General features: G+C 40.3%; 2 protein-coding genes across 3 annotated transcripts in view; one reads left to right on the plus strand and one right to left on the minus strand.

The window, feature by feature from the left end:
- The window catches only part of LOC124063371 (kelch domain-containing protein 8B-like), a 156152-nt gene that overhangs the window by 125996 nt on the left and 5540 nt on the right, over positions 1-24616 (minus strand). The window lies entirely within an intron of this gene.
- On the plus strand, positions 19257-23889 carry LOC124063370 (zinc finger MYM-type protein 1-like). The gene is made up of 4 exons (XM_046396969.1): positions 19257-19557; positions 20626-20667; positions 20814-20882; positions 20982-23889. The coding sequence occupies exon 4, from the start codon at positions 21215-21217 to the stop codon at positions 23117-23119; it is 1905 nt and encodes a 634-aa protein (XP_046252925.1). The 5' UTR covers positions 19257-19557; positions 20626-20667; positions 20814-20882; positions 20982-21214; the 3' UTR covers positions 23120-23889.

Here is a 24616-nt window from a genome sequence, read left to right on the forward strand (position 1 = left end):
ATGGATAGATATAAGTTGTTTTTCTCATCTGATAAAGGTCAAGCTATTGACTGCAGAGGATTTAAGCCAAGGTTTTCTCAAAACATGCCAGTTGCCTGGTGTTCAACCACATCTGAAAGCATTCATAGCTTTTACCAGCTGGCACATGGAAATAATGGATTAAATGAGAATAAAGGTGCACCGTTTTGAACAGTCCTTCCTCAAAAGCATTAATGTGTCTGAACATGGTTGTACACATAAGAAGGTAAGTATTGTGTGAAGAATAAAAAGAGAGTGCTTGAAAGACAAGTACATAACCTGCCAATTTCAAAAATAGATAGAAATAGATAGAGGGGTCGTCAGATGCACTGCAATAATCCAGTGAGAACAGTATAATGAACTCTTTACAAAGCCTTGATGTATCTCTTCTTGTACCGAGGAAAAAGTCACAAACTCAAGTCCTTTGAAGAAGCTGTTCATATTCAACACAGCCTAACCTGTTCAACATAATTCAAGATGTGGGATATCCACCTGGTTGCATGTGCTCACTTGTGTCTTCCACTTTGTGTTCATAAGTCTACAGCCTTCTTTAGTTTTTTTGGGACACTTTTTTTTTTTTACACTTTTTTGGTGACACACAAAATGCATAATTCCACCCTAAGAGTAACAAAACCACTGCAACAAACTTGGAGTCACCTGTTAACTGTGAGGCTACAGTGCTAAGCACTGGGCCACCATGCTGCCTGAAGAAAGAAGTCTAGGAAACAAGGTAATTATTTCATTTTAAACCTTCCCAGCCTTTAGACTGTCACTTAAATGACACAGCCGAGTTACCACAAATGAACTGAACCATGTAAAATAGTTCCCAAATGCGGTTAGAGAAGCATTAGACATTATAATACCTGAAATATTATGTTGCACGTGCAGCACTGCAGACAAGACTCACTTCTCAGACACTCTTAAGACAGACCATGAGCAGATCTCATCTCTGAACAGGAAGTGAGCCAAACTCTTGAGACATCTTGTATAACAAAAAGGTCAAATATGTTTATGTTTCACTTCCCACAGCTCAGAGCTGTAGAGCCTCTCCATGCAGAAACTGTGAAGTGTGTTGAGACAGACGCGTTATCGCAGCAGCTGCTTGCTTGTTCTGCTGTGCTCCTCAAAACTTAAAAGCCTTTTAATTTTCTCCCCCCATTTCATCATGAAGGCTGTTTTCTGATGCACAGAGGAATAAGTTCAGTTGCCCCCAAACCCAAATTCGTTAAAGACACTGTAGCTTCACTTCCTATCAGAACCAGAATCAGCCTTACTGACCAAGTATTTGTTCGTATACAAGGAATTTAACTCCCGTTTTTCATTTCTCCCAATTTACTTACACAGACATATACATTCAGCTAAGAGCATGGACAACAAAACTGAACAAATTTTACTGCATTCATTTAACTATTCTGTACACATAAGAAGGTGAGAATATAGATATATATGAAAGGCATCTAGGCCTACATATAAAGAAACAACGAATATCAGTATACAGTGTCTACATACAAGTGCATTTACACACTATCGATTATAAACAAGTACAATAGTGGAACGGTGTAGAGCGAAAAGAGTGCTGGAATAAATACTGGAAGTTACAGAACACTGAAGGCTAGAGGTTACTTTATGTACATGAAGGACGTGAATATGACGGGGCATGTATGTATCCATATCTATGTACAGCTGGGTTTAATGGTTCAACTAGGAGCATTAGGCCTCTGGGGAAAATTCATTTTGTAAATGTCAGTTGATAACATGATGCTGACTGAACAAAAAATGCTGAACTCAACGATTAAAGGGTTAAGACAGGGGAGTTAGAAGCAAGTGGAGAAACGACAGCACACACATGCCAGGGTTATATTGGTAGTTATATGTCTGAATAGTTACATTTTATAAGACAAGCCAGATGTATAATGTGAACCTTCACCAGAGTCATCACCCAGAGACTAACATGAACCTCAACAGTAACAAACTAGACCAGCTGACCAACAAACACTGCAACATTTGTGTTGGAAAGCACAGGGGGGATGTTTTCCTCCAAGGCTGAAACTGATTCTTACTTACCACGTTCAAGTTTATTTTCTACTCCAAATTCATTGTCACTTTTTTGTCACTCGCTCTCTCTCACACACTTAACCACATATGCATTATGCACTACTCTATTCAGGAGGTACCAGTACACTGCTCTTACCAAACATTAACTTACAGCCTATTGTAAATTATTTTTCCATTTCACACATATCTCATTTTAGGGACAACTGTGAGTGAAGCACTCACACCGTCGAGCCTTGCTGTTTGCTCAGTAGGCAAACTGCAGAGGGAGCCTGTGGTGTCCAGGTGGGTCAACACCACTCGCTTAAAGGATTTCATGACCCCAAAGGTTACGGCGGTGGGCTGGTAGTCATTGAGTCCTGTGATGGAAGCTTCTCAGGGACTGAGATGATTGCGGAGGAGGGGACTTCACACAGCTCCAATGGTCTGATTGAAGATCTGTGTAAAACACGGGGACGAGACAATCAAAAAAGGCTTTCAGACAGGAAGGGGAGGACCGTGAATGTCATCTTATCAAACCTCGTTTCCTATAATTAGTGATGTCCTGCAAGCTTTTCCGTACCAACGCAGGTTTGTTCACTGAAAACCTATCAATGAAGCTACCAGCATATGCCTGACAATGTTGCCTGAGTTTAGCTGTAAACCATCGTTTGTTGTTGTACTTGCAAAAAGTTTTAGTCAGTACACACACCCTCAAAAAGTCTAAGATGTCTTTGCTCTTTTCTTCCATCCCTGCTGCTTGCTGCCTCCCAGATTCGGTCTGAAAGCTCAATGCTGCCTGTCATCCATAATTTAAATCTGACGTGCATTGTGTTCTGGTTCCCCGCTTCCACATCCTTCACCCTTGCTTCATTACTTTCTTTAGATTTTCCTTTTTTTTCTGTTTCCCAGCTGCTTTTAAAAAAACTTAAACTTCAAACTTTATTGTCAGTGTATTTTTGACATACACCGAAATTCTCCTCTGCATTTAAGCCATCACTGATTGAACCCACACATGCAACATGCAGTGAAACACACAGGAGCAGTGGGCTGCCGTTTCAGGCCGCTGGGGAGCAGTTGGGGGGTTAGGTGCATTGCTCGAGGGCACACAAAATGTGATGGCCACATACACACCATAATATCGTTTAGACTGGAACCAATTACATGTCTCAGCTGGGATCTACTAATTCTATCATTATTCTTCTTTTTCCTGAGTAGCTAGTTAACCCAAATGATTAGTATACATAAAAAATAAGATCTAAATAGGGCTTTTTCTACTGTATTCTGTAATCACACAAAATAATGTAGTTAGCCAGCTATCAATATGCTTGACTTTCCTACTAATACTTGAGTGCCAAGCATGATAACATTTGCAGCCTACATACTTTACAATTTTGCTGTTTTGCTTTTGGAAAGGTTAGGGAAGAACAACACTCTCCAAAGCCATATAGCCGTATAGGCTACGTGTCACTCTCAACACATCGCCTCCTGGTCATGGAGGAATTTAAAGCTTGGTCTTCCTGATTACAGTAGATAATCTATGATTGCCAGTGAGGACTTTAGCAAAACGTCAGCTGGTCGACTAATTTGTTTTTTGGAAGAAAGTCTTAAGAGGTGCTTGTGCTGCCTGACATTCTGTGATGTCAGACAGCACAGAATTTACAGATACAGTAAAGTTTTAATTTTAGATTTTGGGACTTTAAATCAATTAGTATACCCACGTGTTGAATGATTAAATATATAAACTCAAAATGTAAAGTTGCACTGATGATTGCTAATAGGTGAACTGTCAAAGCTTTAGCCAATAATGCAGTATTTTGAAAGAAAACCTCTTACCTGAACAGAATTACAGGATTTGGACCATCTTTCCCATCGCTATATGATAACAAAATTTTATGATGAGCGCAATTGTCAAAGAGTAGCTGAGCCTAGCTGACAAGAAAGCTGCAGATTTACATGCAAATACACACATTCATGTTCATCTGCATTTAGAAAGCTAGATCAGATGTTTAGCCCAAAATATTCCTGGCAGATCAGGACCAAAGAACGCAGCATAAATATCATGCTACGTTACAGATTTCAGTCTTTTCTGTAAAAATCATGCAGGCATCAAGTTTGTTTCCTTTCCGGGGTGCATAAATTGGTACAACAGATTCAGTCCTCTCAGACTGCAGGACTTTTGATCAAATAAGATGATGAGAGGGGAAAAATACACTGGGGCTCACACAGATCTTGTGTCGGTAATTCAACCATGTCTGAACATTTATACGGTGGCTGGCTTTCTGAGACTGCTGCAGAGGCTTAGTCTGTGTGTGTGAGTGTGTGTGTGCGTGTGTGTGTGTCAGTCTGTATGGAAAACGGAATAGGTATTGTGCATGCTAGGTACATCCAGAACATTGGAGAATTCCTCCAGTGGGATTAGGGAGACAATGTATTTTGTGTTAATGAAGTATAATTTACGTGCAAGACGAGACGTGTTTAAGCCATCATGAAAACCATCTGATCCAATTGCTAAATAAGTCAGAAAACTAAAATAATTTTCATATGGAAAACATTTGCCACCACTGCCTCCACTGTTTCCTAATGTACTGCAGCCATGATTATGAGACAGGCAGCAACAGTAAAACGAAGGTATACAACTATATGCTACTGCCGTCTGGTTGATAAAGAACTTTTTCCAGCTGCCACAGTTCAACTCCATCATAGTGACCATAGAAATCACACTTTGAGCTAAATGCTAACGGCAGTACGTTTACATGCTCATAGTGATAGTGCTACCATGCCAATGGCATTTTTACAATGTTAGCATGGTAAAGTGATGAAAATGTCATTAAGGTTGGAGGTATTTTATCAAGGACTTACAATGTTGACCTAATGATAGCACTAAATTTTAAATTCATCCTGAGATGAGCATGAATGTCTGTAGGCTATCCACATTTCATGTAAATGAATCCAACAGTTGTCAAGCACATATCACGCAAAATCACATGTGTTAACCTCATGGTGGTGCTAAAGGAAAAGGAGGAAATCATACATGATATATGACATACATTAACATTGTTTATTCATTTCTTTACATCAATTAGATGTTGTGTACACACAAATTACATGTCTCTTCTGCAACTGATTAAATCATATTGAGGATTATGCTCTTCAGGATACTTGGGATTTTGCATGGACATCGCTGAAATCTTTATTTGATGAATTATTTTGTTTTTGATTTTTCATAACAGATTAAGGGTTAATTGTATATCAAACATCGCATCTTGTAACAATAAAATCCTAAGCGTCACAAAATGAATTAAATTATAATTAATACCCACAAGCCTGAGGGAATGGGCCTTCAGCGTAGGATGATGGTGGTGGTGGTAAGTGGGGGGCTAGGTGCTAGGTGCTACCATGTACAATAATGATAAATGCTGAGCTCTGTGCAGAGCCAGCTCTCACTGCAGTGTGAGCCTATACAGCTGAATTCAGCATCTTCATTTGGGATCTTACATGAAAACTATATACTACAATCCGCATAAAAAGCCTCTAGGAAACTTAGAGATTATTTCCTGTGGGGCCATGTTGAAAACATTTATGTTGAGCTGTTAATACTCTCTGAAGTGTTAAATTGGATCCCAATGTTGCAGAGTGAATCATCCCTATTAAGCCACCAGGAGGGTTTGACAGAACGCTACATTTTTAGGATTGTCATTCCAGCTATTTCTATAACTCTAAGCAATCCATTTCAGTGTATTCCAGCGGTGCACTAACACAATAATACCAATATTCTGAGCTGGCTAAAACAGATTGGCAATAACTGTTTTGCTGAGGCAATCCTGTGGCTGCCAAGTGACACAGAATTGAGATTCCCAAAAACTCACTAAGGTACTCCAGTGAACTAATCTTCCTGTGCTCCTCTGGGCAACAACGGAACAAGACATAATGAGTTGGAAAAAAGGTTTTGTGATGTGGCATCAGTACAAGACAAACATGATGAGAATATCTATTACAAGTAATGCATGTAACAAGCAGCCACTGTATAATTACGACATTTTTCTAGACACTCACTTTCATAAGTGGTGCAGACAAATGAGAGCTGATAGTTTATTGTGTTTCACTGAAAGGATGATCAAATATACTGCAAAATACAGTGTCAGACTGACAGCGTCAGCATGGTGCCACGTACCATTTCCTCTGTGGCAAACTGTTAGGATTGTTCAGGATAAGCACCTATGAGGGAAATATTTCCATAAACCCAGACATTTTCGCCTATAGTGACATGAGAAAAGCTTAATGTGTTAAATGGTGGTAAATGACATATGTATAGCAAAAAATGCACTTTAAGAACACACAAAATAACTTAAGCCATCAATGTGTTATTCATACAACATGTGGCGAGACCAGGATGTTTCTGTACACACAGATCTCTAAATGGCTACATTCAATTATTTAATGACCTAAAAAAGAATTATAAACTAGGCATGAATGACACAGGGAAAAAGGCAGACATTGTGTCACCCTTACCACTGAAAAGTATGAGCAGCATGTTTCTTTAAATAACAAAGTTGTGCCTTTGTCAAACCTCCACAGGTACAGTGCTGTTTATAGAAAGGTGAATGGGTTCTGGCTCAGTCTTCTCTTCTTCATAAAGCCTGACTCACCACTAGACTGGGATTCAATACAAGAACCAGTCACTGTAAACACGGGGTGACGAATTTCAATAGAGATCAGGACAACCAGTGTGAAAAAATCATTTAATGTATACACATGCACTGAGAAAGCCCATGCAGAAAAGCAGATAGAAGAGAGCCACATGCACACATACAGTTCAATCATACTGTATTATGACTGAAATACAACGACAGCAGAGGCGATGTTCAAAGACAGACAGAGACGAGCATGGAAGAGATGTGAGCAAAAGACTGATTGCAAATTGCAAAGTAGTCACAATTTACTTAAAAGAACAAGATGAAGGAAGAGTAAAAAAAAAAAAGGATAATAAAGGAATGGCTGCTAAAAGATGTGACTGAATAAAAATACTGGAAGGAAAAAGAAAAACAGAAAGAAAAAACTGGTGAGAAACAGAAAGCAAAGGAAAAGGATGGTCTCGATCAATGAGGCACGTAAGAGCAAAGAAAAATGTGTTTGCATGGGAATTATACCAACGCACACTGTCTGCCGGGCAGACCAAATGAAAGCGTTTCTCTCTAGCGCACATTTTCCATCAGTTCTACTAAGAGGAACAGCAGGCCCAGTTGGCTCAGATGCCCCTGAGGTTAACTGTCCAATCAGTCGCTCCACTACCCATCTCCACATAGACAGCCCCAGTGACATCATTAAGGGTGAAGGCTGGCCATACGAACTGATAAAACAACTACGTCACTGATGCCGTGACCACACGGACACATTCAAGACTGGTGGTGTTATATGTTGTTTGTTTCACTTCAATCCGCACCATTTAATCTTCTGGATCTAATCCTCTTTCCCTGGCTCTCACTTTTGTTTTCTCCCTCCCTGATGGACAACAGTTGCTAGGAGAAACTTCTAAAATGAAAATAAATGTCTCTCTTCCAAACAAAGAACACTAATGATACAATAATTTTATCTATGATTACAGTGACTGTCTTTTGGATGAACTTACTGGATAGAACACAGTAAATCATTTCAACGTCTACACAGAGTGAAACTGAGAGACATTTCAACAAAAGGAACTTAACGGCTTTAGAAAAGTCAAAAAAAACAGTCAACTTGTGAACTTTAGGTTCAAGACTATATCATGGTCACTTCCCAGACACTAGATCAAGTTCAAGATCAAGATCAAGATCGCTTTATTTGTCACACACACACAATCATACACAGTACAATGTGCAGTGAAATTCTCTTTGTCCCTGCTACCAAAAATAGGTAAGAAAAATGAGTAAAATTAGATATATAGATACTACATACTAACACTGCTCATGCTCTGCATTCCACAGAAGTCACATCAAATAATGTGTCAGCTACATTAGCCTTTAAAATGTCCACAGTCACAGATGGTTGACAAGCTGATACTGTAGCACACCTCTCACTGAAGCCTGTGACAGCTAATGAAGGTTACAATCATGCCAGAAAGTCCAGACGTGTTAATTCAATTAATTCTGCAATGTTTGGGTTTCATGTTTTTGAAAACTATAATCCAACCAATATTTTAAAAAAATAAATCTGATAATTACATATTTGATTTTATAAGCCTTATTCTTTGAAGAAATTGTGACTGCAGTATTCGCTACAACATCTTTAAAAGCTGATAACTTACAAGCGTTGTGTTTACAACTTGCTACTAGTTAAAAAAATTCTAGCTTTGACCTCCTTGTCTTGTTATATAATGATCATGATCTTGTGCTATAATACAACAGTTACAGTACACATTTTACAGTGTAACTACCTGCATTTTCGTTCTTCCAAATCATCTTGTAGAGGTCTGCAAACAGATATTTTAAGAGATCCTCTAATGGGATTGACTGTCACTAGCTATACACACCCACCAACCCTCACTCCCTGACTCTATGACCTACCAGTTTCCCTACCAGTACTGTATCTCCACCAATGATGTCATCCATCACCATAAACTCTGAAACACAGCACTGATATCTTACACTAACCTCCACTAACAACATGACCTTTTCCTTCAATACAGTAAATCCTCACACTTGTTCTAATTAATACCCAGAAGGCCCAGTCTGACAAGACCCTGCACCAGGGCCCAACTGAACTGCGCTAATGTACCACTGATACTGCCCACAACATATATAATACTGAACCCCCCCTAAAACCCCCATTTTTCTAGTATTCATGGTCTTAGTAGTTTTTTCTTTAACAGCCATTCAGTGTATTTGTTTTCTGTAATTATGTAGGTGATTTATTATGACTGTAGGTGATGATTTATAATGAGGTTCACCACGTTGCCAAACATATGACTATATAAATGACTTTGCATGGGCTCAGGAACACTTCTTACTGGCTGGTTCAGCATGGAATGAGATTTTCTGAAAAAGTGACGGCCATGTGTTTAACTTTGAATGTACAAAATGCTGTAATGCACCATCCACTCTATGTGTCCATGTTACACCAGCCTGTCATGTTTAGAGTCCATCTGTTTAGTTGGTAATGCCAGCCTTGAGTTTTAATCTACAACTGGGTTGGGGTCAGAGTTCACACACACACACACACACACACACACAAAAGGCTGGAGATAATGCTTGACTGGTTTAATTGGAACAGGGGGGATGCTGGGTAGGTTTGATTCTTTCTTCAAATCCCTAGAGATGGAGGGTACAGTGTCCTGCAGCTGTGCACTTTATTCTTGCAATACAGCATTTTTGTATCGAGGCACATAAAAAAATACATTTAAATTCTTGAATATTATTAATATTCACATTATTCATAACACTTAACATCACTTTTACCTCTGCTTCTCTCTTGTTTTTGTATAAAACTGAAATGAACTGATCTTTTTCATTTTAACGGCCTCCTCGTGGAGTAATATTGAGTGACGCACCTTCCTGCAGCTAGAAGAGAGAGTAAAGTCTTTTCTGAGAACTCAGCAGTGCACTGCTCTGTTCCATGGACATGTTAGATTTGACTTGAGAGATGCAAGAAAAGCACTCTGACATTGCAAAAGTCAAGAGAGGGTGTGAGAAAAATGGAGACAAGGTCTTTCGCTAAGCGACCAAAGGAAACTATGAAGTGGGTCGGATTGGGCTGAGACTCAACAGTGCAGCAGTGGACACGTCTCCTCGCAGAGAGCAGGGCTGCTGTACACATACACACAGATACATCAGCAGAAGCCGCCACTCACTCCAGGGTTGCCTGGAAACAAGATTTAAACAACTAAAAAAACAAACAGAAAAGAAAAGGGATGAGATCTTCTACACAAGGTCAGACTAAAAATGAGGTGAAAATTGAAACTGGGATGAGTGATTTCTGCTTCATTAGATATGTGTTTTGGCTAGCAGAGTGCTATTTGATTCAGCATATTTATGTGTTTCCTGTAAAAACAGGAAGCTAGAAAGAGACTTGTTACGAATATAAATTGGAATTACAGTAACCAGTAGTGCTCCTATTGCCAAACTGGCCTCCGAGACCGACAGAGGCCAGTTTGATGAAAGGGAATACATAGAACACAGTTAGAGGTTACTTTAGCTAAAGTAATCTGTCCATCAGGAAACTCCGTAAATCCCCTTGGTACTGCACTTCCTGTCGTCAAGCTGGCCTCACGACAATGAATGAAATCTTAATGAAAAGTTCAAATTGTCCCACTGCAGCTGAGGTCAAAGGAATTATTCATGACATAGTTATAATGGTCTCGTGACAACCAAAGACAAAACCAAGCATATATGACATTTGAATGTAAGGTTACTGTATAGACCTGAAAAGCTTCTGCTGTTGAATTCACACACTCAAAAGCCACATAGCAGCTATTTATGAAATGAGCAAAACGAGCGGCGCCCATCTTCAGGTTGTGGTAGGTAACTAGTGATGAAGCATCCCTTGATTGACAGTTTTATATTGTTTTGATTAATGTCATGTTCTCACATCCATCCATTTTCTATGCTGCTTATCCATCAGGGTCGCCAGCTGACTACGGGCGAGAGGCGGGGTTCACCCTGGACTGGTCGCCAGTCAATCGCAGGGCCAACACACAAAGACAAACAACCACACACTCTCACACTCACACCAGGGGCAATGTAGAGTAGCCAATTAACCTAATGTGCATGTTTTTGGTATTGTGGGAAGAAGCCGGAGTACCCGGAGAAAACCCACGCTGGCACAGGGAGAACATGCAAATCCCAGGTTCTGGGATTCGAACCTGGAACCCTCTTGCTATGAGGCGACAGTGCTAACCACTGCACCGCCGTGCCGCCCCATGTTCTCACAAAAAAGGCAATATGCAAGTATTTTTCAGGTCAAACCTAAAGGTCTTTCCCACGTGCAATTTGTAAGCATAGAATCAAAATTAGGGCAATGCATTATGAGAAAAAAATTGTGATTTTTTTTTTTTATTATTATTTATTTATTTATTTATTTTACCAATATTGTCAGGGTGACTGAAAATGCTGCTATTTTTTATAAATTCAGCTAAAACAATTTGTGTAATTGAACTACTGTTTTATTTTATAAACGAAATAACTGTGGTCTATGTATAGGACAAATACCTTGTATAGACAAATGTACCTGGCCAACTGACCATTACACCAACAGGGACTTTAATGGCATCTACATACAAAGACAGCTTTGCAGCTATACCAGCTTCCACTCTTCTGCGAAGGCTTTCCACGATATCTTGTTGCGGAATCTCTGTTCTTCAACAAACTGTTGCCACAAAGTTGGAAGCATAGCATTGTCCAAAATGTTATGTTGAATGTTATGCTGAAGCATGAAGATTTCCCTTCCCTTGGAAGTAAGAAACCAAGTCCAACCCTGAAGAGATGTGTCTAGATATTTTCTATATAATGTACCACCAGCAAGCAATCAAAGAATTTACTGTCTACTTAGTTTGAAACAAGAAACAGTATACTTCTACCAAGAATAGTCACAAATTGATCCATCTATCCATCCATTTTCTATACCTCTTATCTGTCAGGGTCGCGGGGGAGCTGGAGCCAATCCCAGCTGACTACGGGCGAGAGGCGGGGTTCACCCTGGACTGGTCACCAGTCAATCGCAGGGCCAACACACAAAGACAGACAACCACACACTCTCACACTCACACCTAGGGGCAATTTAGAGTAGCCAATTAACCTAATGTGCATGTTTTTGGTATTGTGGGAGGAAGCCGGAGTACCCGGAGAAAACCCACGCAGGCACAGGGAGAACATGCAAACTCCGCATAGAAGGGCCCAGACCGGGATTCGAACCTGGAACCCTCTTGCTATGAGGCGACAGTGCTAACCACTGAACCACCGTGCCGCCACAAATTGATCTTCTTTCTAAATACATAATTTTTGAGGTCCACCCAGGATTCAAACAAGAAATTCAAAATCATCTTTTAAGTAAACTATATTAGTGGTATATTATATATTTAAATTGCTATAATAGATATAACAACGTGCAAAGGGTCACACGTACTGATGAACTAACAGAACAATCATCTCAAGCTCCCTCCAAGAGCTTCGTGGCGAGCTCATTGTTTAGCTGTCCAGCTAACAACATTAGCGTTTTGGTTCAGTCATTCAGACACAGCTGGCAGCTGTTATCAGTAAAGAAGCTCTAAAAATACACTGCACACTGCCCTCTCAGCGCCAAACAGCAGGCAGACGGATAGTCACACAAGCTGGTGAACACAGCAGAACAACTCCAGATGAATGATAATGTTTCTCCATAACTGCTCGATTTACACAAACGCCTGCGTCTCACTCTCTTTTGTTAGTCGCTCTGTGAATACACATGGTACTATTTTTACCACACTATCTGTCGATTCATGCAGACACGAGCTGGATAAACTGTTTTGTGTACAGAATTTAAATGGTTTGTAAACCACACCCATCTGGCACAACAGCGCTGTTATAATCTGAGCATCAATTTGTTCAGTAATTGCTTCCCTCTGCTAACTGACTTTTTACCTCTCTATGATTTTTGCTCCTCATTTTTCTCACATTAGAAATACTTGCTATAAATCTTTATACATAATTCTAGTTCATTACAACACAGATGTTATTTTTGTAGTTTTTGTAATCAAACATACCCATTAAACTGCTGAGACCTGGGAAAGGAGTGGCAATTCCACATTCATCCACTGTCAAGTGAGGCAAGAAGTACCTGCGACCTAACAATCAGACAAGCCAATAGTGTAACACGTGTTTCGTTTAATTGGTGGTAAAACTGAAAGTGAACACACCCCAATTTTACAAAAAAATTATCTTCAAACTTCAACTCAGATATTCATTTTAGATATTTGTACACTGACGGCCCCATCAACACCAAAATACCGTTTATATAAGTAATGGATTCTTCCACAGTCACACAAAAAGCAGCTGTTTTGCTGTTGGTGTGTATGTATGTGCAGGATTCTTGCACAGAATTCATGGCCAGCAGCAGTCCTGCAGAACCAGGCTGTCACAGCAGGACAGGGCGCAGCAGAGGTGGCGCTCAGCACACTGCTTCTTTATTCTATTCCCCCTGTTTCCCTCGTAAATCTTCTCCTCTGTCCACCCTCCATGACTTTAAACGGTTGCTTTCTTTTATTCATGCGGATGCCCTGTCCATATCTGTCTATCTGCCACAGTGCATTGCTCTCTCTCTTCCTGCCTTCCTTTGCAGCATGAGCCACCACGGGGCATCTGGGGACTTGCTATGCCATTCAGCCAAATCTCCCCACCCAGCCCAGCAGTTTCCCAGCAGATGATGCTTTCTTCCTTAAATAGATAGGATGTAAGGCCGAATTAAGAGAAGAAGCAACAGAGGGAGGGGGAAGGGAAGGAGGGGAGGGGGATGATGGAAGAGAGAGAACAAACACAGAAAAAGCCAGTGAGGGTGAAAGATGAGACTACAAGACAGGGAGTTGCAGGGGGAAAAAGCAGACAGAAGAGGAGAAGAATGTAAAAATGCATCTGGCCAGCACTGTTATGTTGACTAATGTGCACAGTGGCCTTCACAGCACAGTGTAATAAAGAGAATGATGTGAGTTTAGAAAAGGATGGTTGGGTTCAGAGACAAGGTGGAGGCTGGGAAAGAAAAGAAGCACATGTGATGGAAAACAGAAGCAGGGAGGTAAAGTTAGCCACACACTTGTCCCTGTTGGCTTGTTGTTTAAATATAGAGCTATAACTGCATTAATGTGAACATGATACATCACTGATCTGGGCTCTGCTCACCAAGCAAGATGAAGAAGGGTAAACAAGCACAAAACGTTCTTCATTTCATTACTAATCAGTTTAGTAATACTAATTCTCAAAGCAACAGAATGTAACTAATCACATTTACTCAAGTGCTGTACTAAAGTACAGTTTTGAGGTACTTGGACTTTACTTGAGTATTTCCATTTTTGCTACTTTATACTTTTACCCCACTTCATTTTGGAGTCAAATACGGTACTTTTTACTCCACTACATTTATTTGATGAATTTTTGGGTTCTTGGGTGCTCCATCAAAGCCACACTCATGCATTTTTACATCTATCTATTTTATCAGCAATCTGATAAAGAACAGAAAATACTGATAATGTAGATGCTAATATTGTAGCCTTATTGAAAGTTTGAACTAATAACTTTACTTTTACTTTTATTTAAGTATGACTTTTGGGTACTTTATACAACACCACAACTCAGTAAACATTTCCTGAAGAGAAGGGATGTTCACATTGAGATAATTAACGGTCTGATTCCATTAATATCAGGTCTGCCAAAACCAAGTCCAGACACTTATGCATCAAGATATGCAGCAATGATTAAATATGCATGTGGCACAATGAACAGCTGTAACTGCTAAATGTTGACAAAATTTACCAGAGGCTGTTGTTTAAAACTATTGTGTTTATTAGCTTAAACTGCTTATATGATAAGCATGAAAGTTGAACTGTGAATTGAGAAAAGATGTGTCTCTCCGCTGAGTTATTGGAACTACAAAAACATTCGATTCTACGGTTGTGTTCCTTCACAAATGATGTTCAGCTGAGCACAGGCACCAACTGCAGAAAGAACACAAATCAGAGAACAGACAAAGTTTTTTGAGGTTACTCACAGAATTGACATTAATTAACAACACATGATGTGACCTGCTGCCTGTGATGTTTATCCTTTTGTACCGAGAAAAGAATGAATGAAGAGCTGCTACGCTACCGTTTGTTAATAAGGAAGAGAGAGGGGACTCATTAGTGCTGAAGCTTAGAGAATCTTGAGCTGATATTTTGCCAGTCCAAGTGCCAAAACTCTCACTGGTGTCCCCAAGCATTTTTTGTTTTTAATACTTTTTGTTTTTCACAATTGCTCACTTGTTCTCATTCACATGTGTGTGTGAAATGCTGAACTGTGTGGCCCAGTTATGGTAAAGGAGGGCAGCTTTAAAAAAACAGGTTAAGGTAACAACACATACTGCTGTATAATGAAAAAGGACTGAAAGGGATTTGATAAGGTTTATTTCAGCCAATACTGATCCATGACCATCTGCCCAGATCGGCCTTAGTATGATGAACTAGAGACATCTCTAATTGTTATCCAGTTATTCTTGAGAATAGTGAGACAAGAAAGAATTCAGCCCAGTCACAGCTGAGATGTGACAGTTAAGATTAAGACATACAAAACCAAAGATCCACACGTGATGGCTTACTTTCACAAACCCAGATTAACAGTTTTTAGTCCTCACAGTCAGAAAGAAGCACATGTTCAATGGTCTCTCCACATATGAGCTGCACAACAGCTGTGTGACTTCCTGTTCTGACATGTGCTGGAAGAGAACTTCTTTATGTGTTTCTCATCTTTGATGCTTATGTTTGCGTGCTCTGTGTTTTACCTAGCTGCCTACCTGAATTTCATCTTGAGGACTGAATAAATTGACATTTGGGTAATATACTTCAGTACTCTCTTGCAGACAGTTAAACATGAAGATTAATAACTCTCTCATATGACAAATATGAAGATGGAACAACCAACCAGATTAGTTCAGCAGAAGGTTGGAAAAAGAGCAAGCCCGAGGAAACAAAATCTTCCTCCAGGCAGGCCGTGTACATGGGTTATGTGTGCGTATTTCTTGCCTGGGAGCGGCGTTTTCCTCGACTTTCAGCTGGTTCCCTGGGAACTGCTCAGTGCCGAGAAATAGTCCAGCACATAAAGCAGCAAACTGTCAGGTTTATTTTTCAGTTTTTCTACAAAATAAACTAATCAGATTTAATGCTGTCAAATGACATCATGTCCAGACAATAATTCAAGCTTCACCACAGCCTGGAATCATGAGTGACATCCACAGAAAGCCTTGGAAAAAACTGCTTTCACTTTGATCCTGTTCCTGCATCAGGGAGAGGGTCTGGACATTTCAGCTGCAGCAAGTTTTGGTTTTATAACTCATTTCAGCTCTTTTTGGAATGAGTTTGCAGTAAGTCTTAATCTCCCACTCTGAATTGTGTGCACCTGAGCAAGGCCCCCCACAGTAGGAGGCTTCCTTCTGCTCCTAGTGATAAAAATGCATCACATTTCTATTTGCTCCTGGGTCTGTCAGTTGAGATTTCCAGCACAGTAAAACTCATAAAGAGTCCAGCTATCTGATACTGACAAATGAAATCAGGTGTTTTATTCCCTCTTTCAATACTAGAAACTTTATTACATTTGACTCAAACCTCTTCTTTAACAACCAAGTATTCAGAGCAGTACGATCATGTTTCCTTCACCTGAGGACGATAGCTCAACTTTTGCGGTTTCGCTTCAATATCCTTTAATGCATGACAGATTCTATAACTGTGACTGTATCCTGTCGTGGTCTTATTTCTTTGCTCAGTGCTTTAATGTCATGTTCTGTGTCATGATTCTGAATCCTTCTTGAAATCCAATAACGATTTGCCATTTTTTCTGTTTGCATATAATCTTGAAGCACTAAATGATTTAATCCCCTGATTGTCAGACTGGAACTGACTTGGCCTATTACTGACTACGAAATCATAAATCAGTCTAAAAATAAGCTGTAGTGTCTGTCCATCCATTATGGTTGGTATGAGCTGCCCAGTATTACAGGTGTTTTGATATCTCTTGTAAACTAAGCTGGAAGGGGACACTAATGTTTTATATTGAAGAAAACCTAGTCCAAGCTATTCTCACATAATCATTACAGGATATTTCAGAAAACAGAGCCAAGGCTGTGCTGCAAACTGTTCTACATTACAAAGGCCTTCTGTTAGACTGTACATTTTAGTGGAAGTCAACTGTCCTTATTGCATAGAGTTTTTCCTCCAACAGATGTCGGATTTATCAACAGTTCTAGATGTAATTGTGATAAACCAAAGACCTGAAGGAAAGGTTGCCCTGCCACTCAGGGAAAATTCAAGTCATTCGGAGCCATCATCTGAAGACTGTTTCGTCTAGAAAATTGTTATCCCAGTGAACAGATTTCAGTCCACTGATGATGGCAATGTGCAATAAGGTTGTCAAAATATTAATACTTGGATACTTTGTCCATAGCACGAGTTAACAACTAAATGGCATCCGCTTCAATAGTATTGAAAATGCCAAAGCTTTAAAACACACAAATCTACAATCAAGGCTGCACATACATTAACATTATTATTACCACTATTTCAAACTTGATGCTTTCAGTGACTTGTTCTGTATCAGCATTGTTTGCAGGTAACAGAGATTTAGTGAAGTTTAAGACTGTGGAATCATGACAACCTTACAGAGCAATCCTTGGAGCCACACAGCGTAAAGAGAAGAAGAGGAGGCCCTTTCTGAAATGGAACCAAAGTTTACTTATTAGAAAATATCACACTCCTGTTGTGACCACTAAACCATCACAGGCAAGTGACAAAATGTCACGGGGGGCATTCATAACTGCACTGGTGCACACAAGTCATAAACACCAGGACTGGGTGATTAATCGGTTACTTTTTTCCATAATGATTCAGGCTTCCAACAGTCGCATTTTGCATTTGCATCTGTTGCATTCCGTTTCACAATGATGACATGACAACCTGCAGAGCATGTATCTCCTCTAAAGCGATGACTGTACACAGCTAACAGTGTGTCTCTGGTCACCAAGCACGTTCAGTAATGAATGAGTTGGAGAAAACTCACACACGTCACTCAGAACTGCACAGAGGAACGAGCTGAAGCCCTTTCTTTCCAGCTCTATTAGACACACAAGCTCCTGTGACACCGAGAGGCTCGCTGATCAGCCCAAACACAACTACCAACGAGCGGGAAAGAACAGGACCTCAGGGGCCAGTGATGAAGTGTCAGTGAGAATATGGTCATAATTAGTAAGAGAACAAAATGGCAAGAGCAAGTACAGTGAGGCCAATGGGGAAAGCCTGCATGAGAGTTAACAAAACTGATGAAACCAGCACTTCGCTTGCTGCATACTGAATGGCTCTGGGGTTGAATGCCGAAGAGATTTTCTCCTCCTTCACACTTCATTGCAGAGTATCAATTAATATGCTTTGAATTATGCCATCTGCATTACAATCATGACACAAGACGGCGCGATGGGTCAAAGGTCTTCAGGCTGTCATGTTTCGGGCAATAAATGGCTCCAAAAGAGTGTTGTGTGCATTCTTCACTATTCTAAACACTAAACAATAAGTTGAGCAATAAATTTACAGTCATAGTTGATGTGTCTAGTGTGTATCACTGCACAATTTTGTGATAAATCCACGCAGCTGTCTTGGAAAAAGGGGTTCAGCCTTATGACAACTTTTCACACGCCTCCCCAGCAAGAGTTAGTATCAAAGCCAGTGTTTTCTGGTGACAGCAATCACATGAAGCGATCAAAGAGCAATCAGTTTCCATGAGCTGGGGTATGTCTGTGCCTCTGGCAAGCTTGAAATAATACCCACTATTCCATGTGGCAACAGTCACACAAAGCAATCACACAGCGGTTTGTTCCCCTCCACTCTAAGGCTGTGCTTCTGGCAAATCTAAAAGTGGAAGCAATCGTAGCAAATAATCAAATAGCTATGTCTCTGCTGAGCTGGATTCTCTCAACGCTGAAGCAAAACTTAAAGCTATTACAGTAATTATTTAATCAACCTCCTGTTGTCCTCTAAATTGCCCCCATCATTAATGGGCCCTGTAATAATTTAACTAATTTCAGCCTGACAGTTACTTTCTTTAAAGCTGTTGTCACATGAAGCTTCACAACATATGATCAGCTTGGAACTAAAAGTTACTGTAACAATCCCCCAGTTTCTCATTTTATTTATCATTTTCTGCACCCTTGATGCTACAGTAGCTCATATCAAAGGTCTTACTGTTAAATTAATCATTCTACAGCTCTTACCGTCAGCAGCAGCTGAACAACGTACCCCGTTACATTTTGAAAACAGGACCGCAACAAGGGCCTGCAGACTCCCCAGATCCCAGCCTGAATAAGCCCAATTTACCCTCCCACCAGGTGGGGCCTGCCACTACCTTATATATTCAGTAAAGTAGAAACTCCCCATGTTGAAACTGTGGACAACAACAGACGAGCGGAATATTTTTCACATCTGAAAAGAGATTAAAGATTTTTGATCAGCAACATGGGCGGAGTTACGGGGGGGCCAGGGGTGGCCCTGGCCACCCCTGACCACGCCCTGGCCCCGCCTTGGCCACCCCACGGCCGGAGAATAATTTTAAAATAAATTATATGTCTCGGAGAATTTTGGTTCCGGCCGCGAGATTTTAGTTCCGCTGATTTGTTTCCCGGTGGGACCCATTTTGCTGTAACACCCACAAGCTGTTTTCTCAACCTCTCTGAAACGAACGTGCCTCGTGTAGCAGCAACTGGTGGAGGAGTCAGTCGAAGTCATGTCCAAGTCCGACAACACAACCTACCCATGAACCAGGGCCGTGAGATTTGGAGGTAAGTTATTTCTCCATGTTTTTGGACATGAAATTTTCTCATTTTGCTAACTGTGGCTTTCACAAAGTCCTTTCACAACTAACTCAATCAAAAACATCTAGCTAGTAGATTAGGGTAGGTAAAGGCTCACAAATTAATTGTAGTCTACTGTGCATAACGTCACAACCATTTTTGATTGATCCATTGTTGTATTTCTGCTAACAATCGTCGGTAACGTTAGCTTGCACATAAGTTACTAGCGATAGCATCTCGAGTTTGACCGTTCTCCCTGTTTTGAATGAATGTGTCTGCCCAAAAGTGCTGGTGTGCCCGAACGTCTCAGTGTGCTTAATTTGAACGTGGTCACTTTCAGTCATTGGTCTAACTTGAGACGAGATGTCACATCAGTACTCACTCAGCCATTAGGCTAAACAACTCTCACAGCAATTTTTTTTTATTGAATGGTCAGATGCAACCAACACGTTATCCCTTTTGCTAAACTCTTATGCAGCAATGTGGTTGATGCATTTATGTTCTTTTCTGTCAGGAAACATGAAAAGAAAAATCACACACTATTTCAGCCAGTGTACTAGTAGTAAACAGACATGCATCAAAGACAGAAGGGACAGTGTTGAGGATGTGCAGGATGAGATAACAGAGCAGGATAAGTCAGACAGCAGCAGGATTTCATCTGGAAATGGATCCCAAGGTACCACACACACTAGCACTGCTATCATCGTATATTGTGTGTAGAGTTATGCTTTTTACAGGCCTCACCTGTTATAGTGTATATGATGTACCCATGTCATACAGAGAAGACAGATTCAGACAGACAGACATCCAGCAGAGACAAAGGGGACAGTGTTGAGGATGTGCAGGATGAGATAACAGAGCAGGATAAGTCAGACAGCAGCAGGATTTCATTTGGAAATGGATCCCAAGGTACCACACACTTACGGTCATCATTGTACGTTGTGTGTAGATTTATGTTTTTTACAGACATCATTATGTTATGATGCACAGTGTATCTGATGTACCTGTGTACTGTATCACTAAAACTTTCTGTTTCTGTAAACTGTTGCATTTCAGTCATTGATCCAGTAACACAACCCACTCAAGGCACTTCGCAAGGTAAGCAGTATCCCCACCACCACTGTTGATTACTGTTTAGCATTACAATCAGTGATCAGATTGCATGCAGCATTGCTAGGAGTATTATACAAACTTGACATCACTAAGTTCCAATATTATTTTATGTTGTGTGGTTAAACTGACAGATGCCAACAGACGATGCCAACAGACGAGGCAGCCGAACACCAACCCTGGGTTCAGTGGGCCCCCTGCAGGTATAAATCACATTCATGTCTGTGCAAGAATACATAATGTATATGGAAATGTTTGGTGACATGTGAGATGATGGGTTATGGTTATTTTTCTTGTTTTAGACATATCCAGATCAAGATCAGACCCACCTACCCAACCCCAGCTGAAAGAGTACCCAAGAACAGCCTTCGGTGCAAGACAAAGAAATTTCAGTCCTTCGTGGTATGGTCTGTACACATGGATTGAATACTCCCAGTCCAAGGACGCTGTTTATTGTTACGCCTGTAGGCACTTTAGCCTTCCCAACGTAGACACTACTTTCACAGACAAAGGCTATAAAAATTGGAAGAAAGCAATGTACTGTGATAGTGGCTTTGCTACACATGCCAAATCTCAGTTGCATATTAATGCAATGTTAGCTTGGTGTAACTACCAGACAAAAGGTCCGGAGGAAACTCTGATAAATACACTATCACACTGTGTCGGAGAGTTAGTAAAGGAAAATCGCCATTATATAAAAAGTGTTGCTGAAGTGTTATTGTTAACTGCCACGCAAAATATTGCTCAACGAGGGCATAGAGAGAGTGATGAGGATAATAACCAAGGAAACTTTTTGGCCATTTTGCAGCTTCTTGCAAACCACGACCCAGTAGTTGAGAAGAAACTGAGTGGGATGCACAATGCCAAATACACCTCACATCAGATACAAAATGAAGTGCTAGATATATTAGCAGAAATGGTGCGCTCCTCAATTATAAAGGAAGTGAAGGACAGTCAGTTTTTTGCCCTTTTAGCAGATGAGACCAAAGACATCGCAAAGAAAGAACAGATGTCAATTGTACTACGCTACTATTATAATGGGGAGATAAAAGAAAGCTTTTTGCATTTTGAGGCTTTGGAACAGCTTGATGCTGCTGAATTGACCAAAAGGATAGTCAGTATACTTGAGCGCTACGGCCTGGAATACAGAGAAAATTTGGTTGGGCAGGCGTATGATGGTGCGTCGGTTATGCGTGGCAAAAACAGTGGTGTTCAGGCTCGGCTGAAGGAGTTGGCAAATAAAGCCTTTTATGTCCATTGTAACGCCCATTGTTTAAACCTAGTGCTTGTGGACACTGTTAAAATTATTCCGGAAGTTGACAATTTCTTTACTGTCGTGCAAAAATTGTATAACTTCATGTCAGGGTCATACGTTCACCCAAAGTGGCTGAATATGCAGAAACGATTGTTTGAAGGGACGCCACCAAGGGAATTGCAAAAATTGAGTGACACACGCTGGGCCTGTAGACAAAAAGCGTGCCAAACTATTCTTGATAGGCTCCCAGCCATTATCTGCATTCTTGAAGAACTAGAAGCCAGTGAAAGTGGGGACCGATCTATTGAGGCGCGTAGTCTCCTGGCCTTGATAGATATACAGTTTGTTGCGCTTCTGGTCACAATTTGCAAACTTTTTGGAGAGGCGAAATGCCTTTCGGATGCACTTCAGTGCAAAAATCTTGATCTCGGCGCAGTAGTCTCTCTGGTGGAGGCACTAGTAGACACCCTTAAAAGCTTTAGAAGTGAAGAATACTTTGAGGGGTTATGGAGAACTGTGATTGCTATGGCACAAGCATGCAACATTGACATAGAACCCATGAAGAGAAGAACTTTGCTTAGTCAAAGGCTGGACCATGCACATGTAACGTCCACTGTCGGTGGGCGTTCTGAGAAAAACGTGGACACTTTCAGAATTGGCATCTTTTACCAAATAATAGATGTAATGCTAAATGAGATTGAGCGGAGGTTTTCAAAGCCAAGTTGTACTGTAATGCATGGAATTGAAGCCTTAAACCCCAAAAGTAATCACTTCTTTGATGAAGAAGCACTGCTTCCATTTGCAGCACTTTATGGCTGCAATGCAGAAGATTTGACACATGAACTACATCAGTTTAAGCGCATACTGGACAGAAAAGTCCAAGCAGGCATTGAAATGCCTTCAAGCATACTTGATATGACGAAATTGCTGGAGCCTAATAGCGAAATTTTTCATGAACTATTTAGGTTGTACAAAATTGCAGTCACCCTCCCAGTGAGCACAGCTTCTTGTGAAAGAAGTTTTTCTGCACTTAAACTCATTAAAACATACTTGAGGTCAACGATGGGTGACCAAAGATTGAACAACTTGGGTGTACTCAATGTGGAGTCTAGACGATCAAACTCCCTAAACTTGGATGAGTTTGTGAATCATTTTTCTCACACCAGCCGCAGAATACAACTTTAAATATATACATATATATGCAACACACATCATCTGTCTCACATACACAACTCATGTACTACACCTCACCTACTTGCAACATATTCTCACTCTCTCTGACTCACACACACACACACACACCACCTCTCATGGACTCTCTTAGAATATCCCAAACAATAGCTTGTAACTCAGAGATGTAGTTTGTACTGTACATGTAATGAAAAACATCTCAACATGTAGAAAGATGTGGTACTGTATATGTATGAGTTCAGTATAAATGTAGAAACATGTGGTATATGTATGAGTTCAGTATACATGTATTTTCTTTTTACTGCAGAAAGCACCTTTATGTTAAATAAGTATGTTACAATTTCACTTAAAGTCTATCTCAAACAAGAGCTCAGAACTCAAGAGATTTAGTTTCAACAGTACATATGATGGACAATAACATGTAGAAAGTGTTAACATGTGGTATGAGTTCAGTATACATGTATTTTCCTTTTATTGTAGAAAGTATCTATATGCTTATGCTACATATAATAAATGAATACATTGATTTCTTACCTTGGATTTTCTTGGATTTTGTTCATGAGTTGGACCTAATTGAATGAATACTACATGGCACCAGATAGGCCACCAAATACACCAGAATATAGGAAATCAAAACTAGCTAATTTAAAATTTTTACGGGGGAGGACCCCCGGACCCCCCCGCCTTAATTGGTCACAGCATGGCCACCCCTTCGATTGCCCTGGCCACCCTTTGGCCACCCCATGTAAAAAATTCTGGCTCCGCCCCTGATCAGCAACATTCTCACATGTTACGAAGAATGTAGCTTATTTGTTTAAAAGTCCTTGTCACAAAAAGTATGCCTGAAGAAGATCTAAGAACAAACGCTGTGTGTACATAATCAAAGGGAACTTCCACTGATTTTAAACATCACAGTCTGGTGATGGGTCTTGTGGAGCTCTACTGCATAAGAGAAAACCTTTTGTGTCTCCTGCTGTGTGAAGCCTGATAAATGTCCTCAAGTGATGTCACCTGAGTCCGATTCACATGGTGAAGCCCCTGCCAATTCTGGGTCCCCCACTGGACCTTATTTTGGAGAAAAAAAAAATATATATACGGTGGTTAATGCTGAAAGACACTTTTTGAAATTAAAAAAAAAAACTGTTTAGACATATGATGTTTGTCAATTTAAAAGATAAGTTGGCAGCACAAGAAAGTCAGTATGAACCATTTACTTTTGTGTAAAACCACTCAATAAACCACATCTCTCACCAACACCAACATGGCCGTTATTTGGCACAGAAAAAGCACTGAAAGAGGTCCCAATCACTACAAGTCTGTTCTTGTTAAAAGCTGCATGCAGGATCAGCTGTACATGGTTTCAATCAGGTTATTTAATAGCACTGTTTTACAAGACTGTTGGTCATGCAGTCTTTCTACTCACATATTTTCAAGTTTTTACATTAAACTGTAACAGATTAAACCTGGTCTTCATTCCAACAACATATAAAA

This window comes from Scatophagus argus, chromosome 8 (genome assembly GCF_020382885.2).
Source record: "Scatophagus argus isolate fScaArg1 chromosome 8, fScaArg1.pri, whole genome shotgun sequence".
Taxonomy (NCBI): Eukaryota; Metazoa; Chordata; class Actinopteri; family Scatophagidae; genus Scatophagus; species Scatophagus argus.